Raw genomic sequence first — 14040 nt, 5'->3', positions numbered from 1 at the left:
ATTTTTGCATTAAAAATGCCAAATAATGGAAAAAACTTAATTTGCATTGAAATTTATAAATTTTGGGTCCAAAATTGCAATTTTGGGTCAAAATTTCGGGATTTGGTGCCAAAATTCCCAATTTTGGGAAATAAAAAAAATCTCAATTTTAGGTTAAAAACGTCAAATCCCTTAAAAAATAAAAATTTTAGAGCAAAAATTTCAAATTTGAGTGAAAACTTCTCAATTTTGGGTCAAAATATTTCAATTTTGGGTCCAAAAATTCCCAAATTTGGATTAAAACCCCCAAAATCCCCACCTGGGCGTGGCCATGACGTCATCACCGCTCAGCCCCGCCCCCTCCCTCCCCATCCAATCCCAGCCCTTCCCCATAAAAAGTGGGCGGAGCCTTTTTTTTTTTTTTAACACCCAGTTTTTTTTATTGGTCGGCCTCGCCCGGCCCCTCCCCCTCCCCCCATTTGGGGGCGGGGCTTGAAGGGGTGGGGAATGGGCGGAGCTTGGGGAGGGTGGGGGAGGGGTTCTGGGGGTTTGGGGGCGGGGTTTGTTTGGCCCCGCCCCCTTCACCAGCCCTGGCTGCCCCCGGGGGTCCCGTCCAGGGGTGGGGGAGGGGCGGGGGCGGGGCTTGGGGAGGGGGCGGGGCAGCCGGAACCTGTGAGAAAAAGGGGGAGGGAAAAAAAAAAAAAAAAAGGGGCGGGGTCACAGATTGCCCCTCCCCCACACCTTTAATCCCTCCCCCTTTTTAACCCCTCCCCCATTTAAGCCCCTCCCATTTGTCCCCTCCCTTTCAGCCCCTCCCCCTTTTAAACCCCACCCCTTTAGCCCCGCCCCCACTCTTTTAGCCCTTCCCACACCCCTTTGGCCACTCCCACTTTTTAACCCATCCTCCTCCTTTAGCCCCTCCCCTTTTAGCCACTCCCCCTTTGTTTTGGCCCCTCCCTCACTCACTTAGCTCCTCCCCCTCCCTTTTAGCCCCTCCCCCCTTTTAACCCCACCTCTTTAGCTCCTCCTCCACCATGTTAGCCCCTCCCCCTTCCCTTTTAGCTCCTCCCCCATTCCTTTGGCCACTCCCCCACTCTTTTGGTCCCTCCCCTTTTGCCCCTCCCCTTCTTTAGCCCCTCCCTTTTTAGCCCCTCCCCTTTTAAGCTCCTCCCCTTTATCCTTTTCTCTCAAGCCCCTCCCCCTCTCCCTTCAAGCCCCTCCCCCCCTTTGTGACCCCTCCCCCACCCCAATTCCCCACAGCCCCTCCCTCACACTGACCACTCCCACCGGCCACACCCATTTAGGCCACGCCCCCCAGGCCACCAAGCCCTAAATTCCCTCTCCCTTCCAGAGCACTGACCCTTGACCTCTGTGGCCACACCCACTGACCTCTGACCCTTCCCTGAGTGACCACTGACCACTGACCACACCCACTGACCACTGACCCCTCCCACTGACCACACCCAGTGAGCATTGACTACGCCCACTGACCACTGACCACACCCTGAGTGACCAATGACCACACCCACTGACCACTGACCACACCCCCTGACCACTGACCACACCCACTGAGCATTGACCACACCCACTGAACACTGACCCCTCCCTGAGTGACCACTGACCACACCCACTGACCACTGACCACACCCAGACCATTGACCACACCCTGAGTGACCACTGACCACACCCCCTGACCACTGACCCTTCCCACTGACCACTGACCACTCCCACTGACCACTGAGCATTGACCTCTGTGGCCACACACACTGACCCCTGACCACACCCACTGACCACTGACCCCTCCCTGAGTGACCAAACTCCTCCCTCAGTGACCACTGACCCCTCCCACTGACCACTGACCACACCCTGAGTGACCATTGACCACACCCACTGACCACTGACCACACCCCCTGACCATTGACCACACCCACTGACCACTGGCCACACCCACTGACCCCTGACCACACCCACTGACCACTGACCCCTCCCACTGACCACTGACCACACCCACCGACCACTGACCACACCCACTGACCATTGACCACACCCTGAGTGACCACTGACCACACCCACTGACCTCTGACCCCTCCCTGAGTGACTACTGACCACACCCACTGACCATCACTGGCCACTTACCCCTCCATGAGTGACCACTGACCACACCCACTGACTTCTGACCACGCCCACTGACCACGCCCCCTAAAGTTTTTTAATGCCCACAAACTCCATCCCTTCCCCACACCCACTGACCCCTCCATGAGTGACTACTGACCACACCCACTGACCCCTCCCATTGACCACGCCCACTGACCACACCCACTTTAGCCACGTCCCCTAAAGCTATTTAATACCCACAAACTCCACCCCTTCCCCACACCCACTGACCCCTCTTGGGAATGACCAAACCCCTCCCACACCGACCCTTGGCCCCTCCCACACCGACCCTTGGCCCCTCCCCCCACCTCTGGGCGTGGCCTGCGCGCGGGGGGCGGGGCCGTGCACGCGCAGGTGGTCGCTGACGTAGGCGGCGCTGAGCAGCTTCCCGCACACGTGGCACGGCACCTTGTCCTCGTGGCGCACGGCGTGGGCACGCAGCCGGTCACGCGTGGCAAACGCCGCCTCGCACGTCTGATGGTCAGTGAGTGGTCACTCAGTGGTCAGTTGGTCATTGGAGGGGTCAGTGAGGGGTCAGTGAGGGGTCAGTTAGGGTCACAGGGCACCTTGTCCTCGTGGCGCACGGCGTGGGCGCGCAGCCGGTCACGCGTGGCAAACGCCGCCTCGCACGTCTGATGGTCAGTGAGTGGTCAGTTGGTCAGTGAGGGGTCAGTTGGGGTCAGTCAGGGGTCAGTCAGGGGTCACATGGCACCTTGTCCTCGTGGCGCACGGCGTGGGCGCGCAGCCGGTCACGCGTGGCAAACGCCGCCTCACACGTCTGATGGTCAGTGAGGGGTCAGTTGGGGTCAGTCAGGGGTCAGTCAGGGGTCACTCAGGGGTCACTCAGGGTCACACGGCACCTTGTCCTCGTGGCGCACGGCGTGGGCGCGCAGCCGGTCACGCGTGGCAAACGCCGCCTCGCACGTCTGATGGTCAGTGAGTGGTCAGTTGGGGTCAGTCAGGGGTCAGGGGTCAGTCAGGGGTCACTCAGGGGTCACACGGCACCTTGTCCTCGTGGCGCACGGCGTGGGCGCGGAGACGGTCACGCGTGGCAAACGCCGCCTCACACGTCTGATGGTCAGTTGGGTGGTCAGTTGGTCATTGGAGGGGTCAAGGGGTCAGTCAGGGGTCACTCAGGGGTCACTCAGGGTCACACGGCACCTTGTCCTCGTGGCGCACGGCGTGGGCACGCAGCCGGTCACGCGTGGCAAACGCCGCCTCGCACGTCTGATGGTCAGTGAGTGGTCAGTTGGTCATTGGAGGGGTCAGTTTGGGTCAGTCAGGGGTCAGTCAGGGTCACAGGGCACCTTGTCCTCGTGGCGCACGGCGTGGGCGCGCAGACGGTCACGCGTGGCAAACGCCGCCTCACATGTCTGATGGTCAGTGAGTGGTCAGTGAGGGGTCAGTTGGTCAGTGAGGGGTCAGTCAGGGGTCAGTCAGGGGTCAGTCAGGGGTCACACGGCACCTTGTCCTCGTGGCGCACGGCGTGGGCGCGCAGCCGGTCACGCGTGGCAAACGCCGCCTCGCACGTCTGATGGTCAGTGAGTGGTCAGTTGGGGTCAGTTGGGGGTCAGGGGTCAGTCAGGGGTCATTGGATTGGTCAAGTGGTCACTAATAGTCATTGACATGGTCAAGGGGTCATTCGATGGTTGGTTGGGGTCACTCAGTCATTCGAGGGATTATTGGGTCACTCAGTGGTCACTCAGGTGGTCAAGATGTCAGGTGCCATTCAAGTGGTCAAGTGGTCACTAAGGGTCATTCATTCATTCAGGTGGTCAAGGGGTCACTCAGGGCTTGGTTGGGGTCACTCAGTGGTCACTCAAGGGTTCAAGAGGTCATTCAGGTGATCAAATCGTCATTCAGGTGGTCAAGGCGTCACTCAGGGGTCATTGGAGTGGTCAAGGGGTCAGTCAGGGGTCAGTTGGGGTCAGTCAGGGGTCAGTCAGGGGTCACTCAATGGTCACACGGCACCTTGTCCTCGTGGCGCACGGCGTGGGCACGCAGACGGTCACGCGTGGCAAACGCCGCCTCGCACGTCTGGGGGTCACTCAGTGGTCAGTTGGTCATTGGAGGGGTCAGTTGGGGTCAGTCAGGGGTCAGGGGTCAGTCAGGGTCACACAGCACCTTGTCCTCGTGGCGCACGGCGTGGGCACGCAGCCGGTCACGGGTGGCAAACGCCGCCTCGCACGTCTGATGGTCACTCAATGGTCAGTTGGTCAGTTGGGGTCAGTCAGGGGTCATTGGATTGGTCAAGTGGTCACTAATAGTCATTGACATGGCCAACGGGTCATTCGAAGGATTATTGGGTCACTCAGTGGTCACTCAGGTGGTCAAGGGGTCACTCAGGTGGTCAAGATGTCAGTCAGGTGTCATTCAAGTGGTCAAGTGGTCACTAAGGGTCATTCATTCATTCGGGTGGTCAAGGGGTCACTCAGGGCTTGGTTGGGGTCACTCAGTGGGATCCGTTTGGGGTCACTCATTTGAGGGATCAAGGGGTCACTCAGTGGTCACTCAAGGGTTCAAGAGGTCATTCAGGCGGTCAAATGGTCATTCAGGTGGTCAAGGCGTCACTCAGGGGTCATTGGAGTGGTCAAGGGGTCAGTCAGGGGTCAGTCAGGGGTCACTCAGGGGTCACACGGCACCTTGTCCTCGTGGCGAACGCCGCCTCACACATCTGATGGTCACTCAGTGGTCAGTTGGTCATTGGAGTGGTCAAGGGGTCACTCAGGGGTGGTTTGGGTGGTTGAAGGATGTTTGGGGTCACTCAGGAGTCATTGGAGAGATTAATGGTCATTTGAGTGGTCAAGCGGTCACTCAGGTGGTCAAGGGGTCACTCAGGTGGTCAAGAGGTCATTTAGGGATGGTTTGGGTGGTCAAGGGGTCACTCAGGAGTGGTTTGGAGGGTCAAAACATCATTTGGGGCTTGTTTGGGGTCACTCAGGTCATTGGGAGGGTCAAGGGGTCAATCAGGGGTCACTCAGGTGCTTGGGGTCACTCAGGTGGTCAAGAGGTCGTTCAGGTGGTCAAGAGGTCGTTCAGGGGTCATTGGAGTGGTCAAGTGGTCACTAATGGTCATTGACATGGTCAAGAGGTCGTTCGATGGTTGTTTGGGGTCACTCAGTCATTCGAAGGATTATTGGGTCACTCAGTGGTCACTCAGGTGGTCAAGATGTCAGTCAGGTGTCATTCAAGTGGTCAAGTGGTCACTAAGGGTCACTCATTCATTCAGGTGGTCAAGGGGTCACTCAGGGCTTGGTTGGGGTCACTCAGTGGGATCAGTTTGGGGTCACTCATTTGAGGGATCAAGGGGTCACTCAGTGGTCACTCAAGGGTTCAAGAGGTCATTCAGGTGGTCAAATGGTCATTCAGGTGGTCAAGGCGTCACTCAGGGGTCATTGGAGTGGTCATGGGGTCACTCAGGTGGTCAAGAGGTCATTTAGGGGGTCAAAGGATCATTCGGGGCTTGTTTGGGGTCACTCAGGTCATTTGGAGGGTCAAGGGGTCAGTCGGTCACTCAGGTGGTCAAGGGGTCACTCAGGTGGTCAAGGGGTCACTCAGGGGTTGGTTGGGGTCCCTCAGGTGGTCAAGGGGTCAGTTCATGGTGTGGTCAGTGGGCGTGGTCAGTGGGCGTGGTCAGTGGGTGTGGTCGGTTGATGGGCATGGTTGATGGGCGTGGTCAGTTGGGCGTGGTCAGTTGGGCGTGGTCAGTGGGCGTGGTCAGTTGATGGGCGTGGTTGGTGGGCGTAGTTGATGGGTGTGGTCAGTGGGTGTGGTCAGTGGGCGTGGTCAGTTGATGGGCATGGTCAGTTGGGTGTGGTCAGTGGGTGTGGTCAGTGGGCGTGGTCAGTTGATGGGCATGGTCAGTTGGGTGTGGTCGGTGGGCGTGGTCAGTGGGCATGGTCAGTGGTCAGTTGGGTGTGGTCAGTGGTCAGTTGGGTGTGGTCAGTGGGCGTGGTCGGTTGATGGGCATGGTTGATGGGTGTGGTCAGTGGGCGTGGTCAGTGGGCGTGGCCTCACCTGGCACTTGAACGGCCGCTCGGTGGAGTGAACCTGCCGGACGTGGCTGTTGAGGTGGTCCGGCCTGCGGAGTGACCAGCAGTGACCAGTGGTGACCAATGGTAGCCAGCAGTGACCAACAGTGCAGCCAGTGACTGACCAGTGTCACGAGTGACCATCAGTGACCACCAGTGACCAATGGTGGCCAGCAGTGACCAACGGTGACCAATGATGACCAACAGTGACCAGCAGTGCGGCCAGTGACTGACCAGTGTCACGAGTGACCATCAATCACCACCGATGACCATTGGTGGCCAACACTGACCAATGGTGGCCAGCAGTGACCAATGGTAACCAACAGTGACCACCAGTGTGGTCAGTGTCACCAGTGACTGACCAATGCCACCAGTGACCAGCAGTGACCAATGGTGACCAACAGCTATCACCAGTGACCAGTGGTGACCAGTGGTGACCAGTGGTGACCAATGGAAGCCAATGGTGATCAGCAGTGACCAACGGTGGCCAGCAGTGACCAGTGGTGACCAGCAGTGTGGCCACTCACTGACCAGCGCCACCAGTGACCAGCACGATGTCCCCAAGCCCCACCAGTCCCACCATGACCCCAACGGCCACCATGACCCAACGATGACCCCAATGGCCACCATGACCCAATGACCACCACAACCCAACGATGACCCCAAGACACATAATGACCAAGACCCACCATGACCCAACGATGACCCCAAACCCCTCCATGACCCAACAATGACCCAATGACCACCATGACCATGACCCACCATGACCCCACCATGACCATGACCCAACGATGACCCCAAACCCCTCCATGACCAAGACCCACCATGACCAAGACCCACCATGACCCAATGACCACCATGGCCCACCACGATGCCAACAACCCAACAAAGACCCCAAACCCCACCATGACCAAGACCCACCAGAACCCCTGACTACCATGACCCCAAGACCCACCAAGACCCAATGACCACCATGACCCAACGATGACCCCAAACCTCTCCATGACCAAGACCCACCATGACCCAATGACAACCAAGACCCACCACGATGCCAACAACCCAACAAAGACCCCAAACCCCACCATGACCAAGACCCACCACAACCCCTGACCACCATTACCAAGACCCAACCTTGACCCCAAGACCCAGCAAGACCCAATGACCACCATGACCTGGACTCACCAAGACCCAATGACCACCATGATCTAATGATGACCCCAAACCCCACCATGACCCAATGACCACCATGACCCCAAGACCCACCATGACCCAACAACCACCATGACCCAACAATGACCTCAAACCCCACCATGTCCCAGTGACCACCATGACCCACCACGATGCCAACAACCCAACAAAGACCCCAAACCCCACCATGACCAAGACCCACCATGAACCAATGACCACCATGAACCAATGACCACCATGACCATGACCCACCAGAACCCATGACCACCATTACCAAGACTCACCATGACCCCAAGAGCCACCAAGACCCAATGATCACCATGACCCAACGATGACCCCAAACCCCACCATGACCCAATGATGACCCAATGACCACCATGACCAAGACCCACCAAGACCCAATGACCACCATGACCTCAACCCAATGATGATGACCACAAACCCCACCATGACCCAACGATGACCCCAAACCCCACCATGACCCAATGACCACCATGACCCAACGATGACCCCGAACCCCACCATGACCACAAGACCCATCATGACCCAACAACCCAACGATGACCCAACAATGACCCCAAGACCCACCATGACCCAACAACCACCATGACCCAACGATGACCCCAAACCCCACCATGACCCAATGACCACCATGACCTCAACCCAACGATGATGACCCCAAACCTCTCCATGACCCAATGATGACCCAATGACCACCATGACCAAGACCCACCATGAACCAATGACCACCATGACCCAACCATGACCCCAAACCCCACCATGAACCCATGACCACCATGAACCAACGATGATCCCAAACCCCTCCATGACCAAGATCCAATGATGACCCCAAACCCCACCATGACCCAATGATGACCCAATGACCACCATGACCCACCACGATGCCAACAACCCAACAAAGACCCCAAACCCCACCATGACCAAGACCCACCAGAACCCCTGACTACCATGACCCCAAGACCCACCAAGACCCAATGACCACCATGACCCAACGATGACCCCAAACCTCTCCATGACCAAGACCCACCATGAACCAATGACCACCATGACCCAACCATGACCCCAAACCCCACCATGACCATGACCCACCATGACCCAATGACCACCATGACCTCAACCCAACGATGATGACCCAAAACCCCACCATGACCCAACAATGACCCCAAACCCCACCATGACCAAGACCCACCATGAACCAATGACCACCATGACCCAACCATGACCCCAAACCCCCCCATGACCCAACGATGACCCAATGACCACCATGACCGAGACCCACCATGACCCCACCATGACCACCAAGACCCAACCATGATCCCGAACCCCACCATGACCAAGACCCATCATGAACCAAACCCCACCATGACCCAATGATGACCCAATGACCACCATGACCAAGACCCACCACAACCCAATGATGACCCCAAACCCCACCATGACCAAGACCCACCATGACCCAATGACCACCATGACCCAACCATGACCCAAACCCCACCATGACCAAGACCCACCATGACCCAATGACCACCAAGACCCACCATGACCCCAAAGCCCACCATGACCAAGACCCACCACAACCCAACGACGACCCCGAACCCCCAACCGTGTCCCACCTGGAGAAGCTCTTGCCGCAGTGCCCGCAGGCGTAGGGCTTGTGCACGTGGCCCTGGTGGGAGCGCACGTGCGACGCCATCCTGTCCTTGCGCTTGAAGCGCTGCTGGCACACGGGGCACTGGAAGGGCCTCTCGTCCGTGTGCGACAGCCGGTGCCGCTTCAGGTGGTACACGTCGCGGAACGCCTTCCCGCACGTGTCGCACGCGTGGCTCTTCCTCGCCGCCGACGCCGCCGACGCCCTCTTGGTTGTTGTCCCCACGTTGTCACCTCCCACCGCCCCCTCCTCGCCCTGGGGGGTCTCCAGGAGCTCCTGGGGGAGGGGCAGCAGGCTGGGGGCGGGGCGGGGGGCGCGCTTGGCACCGGTGCCGGCGCCGTGCGTGGCCTGGTGGCGCCGCAGGTTGTAGCCGTTCTTGAACTCCTTGGCGCACAGCCCGCACACGTACGGGGCGCCCTTGCCCTTCCGCGACGATGATGATGACGTCACCGGTGATGACGTCACCGGCGGCGGAGGCGGCGTGGCCGAGGGCGATGACGTCATTGCAGTGGCGGTCTCGGGTTTGAGGGGGGAGGGGTCGATGGTGGGGGGAGGGGGAGGGGCAGGGGGAGGGGGGGGAGGGTCGGGGGTGGGCGGGGGAGGGGGGAGGGGCAGGAGATCGACGGGGAGGGGGGGGAGGGGGAGGGGGGGAGGGGGAGGGGCGGCGGCAGCCTGGGGGGGGGGAGGGGAGAGAGAGAGAGAGCAGGGTGAACCAGTGTGGACCAGTTTGGACCAGTATAAACCAGTTTGGACTGGTATGGACCAAGTATGGACCAGTTTGGACCAGTATAAACCAGTTTGGACTGGTATAAAGAGGCATGGAGCAGTATGGACCAGTATAAACCAGTTTGGACTGGTATGGACCAAGCATGGACCAGTTTGGACCAGTATAAACCTGTTTGGACTGGTATAAAGAGGCATGGACCAGTATAAACCAGTTTGGACCAGTATAAACCCCTTTGGACTGGTATGGACTGGTACAGACCAGTATAAACCAGTTTGGACTGGTATGGACTGGTACAGACCAGTATAAACCACTTTGGACTGGTATGGACTGGTACAGACCAGTATAAACCAGTTTGGACTGGTATGGACTGGTATGGACCAGTACAAACCAGTTTAGATGAGTAGAAATCAGTCTGGACCTGTATAAACCAGTTTGGACTGGTATGGACCAGTATAAACCAGTTCAGATCGGTATAAACTGGTTTGGACTGGTATGAACCAGTATGGACCAGGGTAAACCAGTCTGGATTGGTTTGGACTGGTATGGAACCAGTATAAACCAGTTGGGACCAGTATAAACCGATCTGGACCAGTATAAACCAGTTTGGACTGGTATGGACCAGTATAAACCAGTTGGGACCAGTATAAAAGGATCTGAACTGGTATAAACCAGTTTGGACTGGTATGGACCAGTATAAACCAGTATAGACCAACCAGTTTAGACCAGTAAGAATCAGTGTAAGCCAGTATGGACCAGTTTAGACCCAGTATAGACCAATATGGACCAGTGTGGACCAGTTTGGACCAGTATGGAGTGGTATAAACCAATATAAACCATTATGGACTGGTATGGACCAGTTTATACCTGGTATGGATCAGTATAGGCCCAGTATGGACCAGTACAAACCAGTATGGAGTGGTATAAACCAGTTCAGACCAGTAAGAATCAGTACGGACCAGTATAAACCAGCACGGGTCAGTATAGACCGGTAAAACCAGTAACAGACCAGTAACACCAGTACGGACCAGTAAAACCAGTAACAGACCAGTAACACCAGTAAGAGCTCCCAGTGCTCCCAGTATGGTGACACCGGTGTCCCCATCATTCCCAGTGCCACCAGTAACAGCTCCCAGTGCTCCCAGTATAGAACAACACCAGTGTCCCCATCCCTCCCAGTGCCCCCAGTAACACCAGTAATGATTCCCAGTGCTCCCAGTATGGTGACATCGGTGTCCCCATCCCTCCCAGTGCTCCCAGTAACAGCTCCCAGTGCTCCCAGTATGGAGCGACACCGGTGTCCCCATCCCTCCCAGTGCTCCCAGTAACACCAGTAACAGCTCCCAGTGCTCCCAGTATAGAACAACACCAGTGTCCCCATCCCTCCCAGTGCTCCCAGTGCCACCAGTAAGAGCTCCCAGTGCTCCCAGTAACACCAGTAATGATTCCCAGTGCTCCCAGTATGGAGCGACACCAGTGTCCCCATCCCTCCCAGTGCTCCCAGTAACAGCTCCCAGTGCCACCAGTAACACCAGTACCAGCTCCCTCATCCCTCCCAGTGCCACCAGTGCTCCCAGTACAAACCCACACCAGTGTCCCCATCACACCCAGTGCTCCCAGTGCTCCCAGTGCCATCACCCTCATCCCTCCCAGTGCTCCCAGTATAGAACAACACCAGTGTCCCCATCCCAGTGCCATCACCCTCATCCCTCCCAGTGCTCCCAGTATAGAACACCAGTGTCCTCATCCCTCCCAGTGCTCCCAGTGCTCCCAGTACCATCACCCTCATCCCTCCCAGTGCTCCCAGTGCTCCCAGTATAGAACAACACCAGTATCCCCATCCCAGTGCCACCACCCTCATCCCTCCCAGTGCTCCCAGTATAGAAGAACACCAGTGTCCCCATCCTTCCCAGTGCTCCCAGTGCTCCCAGTCCGGCCCCACCCCGCTGTCCCCACCCCCCCCCCAGTGCCACCCCCACCCCTCCCAGTCCCTCCCAGTCCCTCCCAGTGCCCCCAGTCCGAGCCTCCCTCCCCCCCCATCCCCCCCCCCAAAGCAGCCCCACCCCCCTCCCCCCCTCCCCCCCCAGCGCTCCCAGTCCGATCCCCCCCCACCCCTCCCCCACCCCACCCCCCCCCATCAGCGCCGCCCCTCCCCCCACCTGGAAGATGAAGCTGCTCCAGTTCGCGGGGTCCATCTCGCGACAGTCGCGACCGAATCGCGACCGAATCGCGGCCGGGGAGGAGGAGGAGGAGGGGGAGGGGGAGGGGGTGGGGGAGGGGTGGGGGGATCGGGTGGGGGGAGGGGCGGGGGGCTCTGAGGGAGGGGGGGGAGGGAGAGCGGCGTGAGGGGAGAGGTGGGCGGGGCCTCCCTGAGGGGGCGTGGTCGGTAGTGAGGCGTTGATTGGACGCGGCGCGCCCGCGGCGGGCGATGATTGGGCGGGGCGATGTTGGCCACGCCTCCTTCCCCCCCTCAGGGGAAGCCACGCCCACCGCGGGTTTCCCGCCCGGCCGCCGCTCCCCGCGCGCCACAAAATGGAGGCGGCCGCGCGCCCCCCGAGCCCCTCAGGAAAGGAGGGCCCTGATTGGTCAGGACACGCCCATGAGGAGGGGAGAACCAATCAGAACGCAGCGCGGCGGAGGCGCCATGTTGGGGAGAGCGTTGTCATGGCAACCGCGCTGATTGGGTGACCGGGAGAACAAAGCTCCGCCCCCTCATCAATAAAGCCACGCCCTGTTGATTAATTGGTTATTAATTAATTATTCATGGCTGGGCCGCGGTGTTGTGGCCACGCCCTGCACGTTGCTCCGCCCCCCGTCACGCCAGGCCACGCCCACTGCCGCCGTTTTCCCGCCTTTTTCCCCCCCCTCAGGACCCGCCGCCATTTTGAGCCCCCCCGGCCCCTACCGCAACGGCGCCAAAATCGCTCGAAATTCACCCAAAAATTCCCCCAAAATTCACCAAAAAAATCACCCAAAATTGACTTAAATCCCAAAAATCCTCACCAGCATCCCTTACAAAGGGTTTTGATCACAAAATTCCTCTTTCGAGAGCGAAAAATCAGCTTTTTCCTACCAAATCCGCTTTTTTTTACCCCAAAACCCACATTTTTATCCCTAAATCAACATTTTTAGCCCCAAATTCCCTTTTTTTACCTCAAAAGATACATTTTTTATCTCAAAATCCACTTTTTTTCGACCCAAATTCCACATTTCCCCTTCAAAATGTGATTATCTCCCAAATCTTTCTTTTTCCCCATAAATTCACATTTTGTTTCCTCATATTCCCTTTTTCTCCCTAAATTTGACTTTTTGTTCCCCAAAATTCATCTTTTCCCTCCCAAAATCCACTTTTTTATCATCTTTTCTTCCCTAAAACTTCTCATTAATCTTCAAAAAATTCCCTTTTTCCTCGCAAAATCCAAAATCCCACAAAAGTTCACTTTTTCCCACCTAAAATCCACCGGTTTTTCCAAAAAATATTCACATTTTGTTCCCAAAATTTTATTTTTCTCTCAAAAAAATCCAGATTTTTTATTTAAAAATCCCCTTTCCCCAAAATTCCCCAAATCCACCGTTTTTCAAAAAAATTTCCCATTTTCTCACCCCAAATCCATCATTTTTCCACCATTTTTACCGAAAATTTCCAATTTGTGAAAAAAATTAGGAACTTTTGGGGGAAATTTTAGGAATTTTGTGAAATTTTGGGGTTCCTATCCCAATTTTGGGTGTTTTTAATGGAATTTTTTACATATTAGAAGGGAATTCAAGGATTTTTTTAAATTTGGGGGAATTTTAGGGCTGTGGGTGGAGCTTGGCATAAGCCCCACCCACAGACCCACCCACTACCATATATGGACATAACTGGGGTGGTTTTATTGGGAATTTTTTATTATTATTTTTGGGATAGAAATTCCAGGATTTTTTTTTTTTTTTTTTGGGGTAGAAATTTTAGGGAAATTTCAGGGAATTTTTCAGATTCAGGCCCAGGGGCGGAGCCTCCACCAAAGCTCCGCCCACAGCCCCGCCCGATACCATATATGGACATGTTTGGCTGTTTTTAATGGGATTTTTTTGTAATTTTCAGGAGAAATTTTGGGGAAATTTCTGGAAAATTTTGGGGATTTTTTGGGATTCGCACAAAGGGGTGGAGCCTCCACCAAAGCCACACCCACAGCCCCGCTCACTCCCGGTTTTTACCTCCATTCTCGGTGTTTTTAATGATATTTATTTATTTTTGGGGGGTAGAAATTCCGGGATTTTTCTGGGAATTTTTAATATTCAGGCCCAGGGGCGGA

General features: G+C 56.4%; 1 protein-coding gene across 1 annotated transcript; it reads right to left on the bottom strand.

The window, feature by feature from the left end:
- Positions 1-406: 406 nt before the first annotated feature.
- LOC141731696 (myc-associated zinc finger protein-like) lies at positions 407-12267 on the bottom strand. Its single transcript, XM_074558153.1, has 5 exons — positions 11905-12267; positions 8987-9693; positions 6151-6214; positions 2442-2607; positions 407-649 (listed from the first exon to the last, which is right to left on the bottom strand). Exons 1-5 carry the CDS (start codon positions 11938-11940, stop codon positions 561-563), a joined length of 1062 nt encoding a protein of 353 aa, XP_074414254.1. The 5' UTR covers positions 11941-12267; the 3' UTR covers positions 407-560.
- Positions 12268-14040: the final 1773 nt, after the last annotated feature.

Source organism: Zonotrichia albicollis, chromosome 24 (genome assembly GCF_047830755.1).
Source record: "Zonotrichia albicollis isolate bZonAlb1 chromosome 24, bZonAlb1.hap1, whole genome shotgun sequence".
In the NCBI taxonomy this organism is placed as follows: domain Eukaryota; kingdom Metazoa; phylum Chordata; class Aves; order Passeriformes; family Passerellidae; genus Zonotrichia; species Zonotrichia albicollis.
Note: the sequence above shows the minus strand (reverse complement) of the source record. Positions and strands in the feature narration are given on the sequence as shown.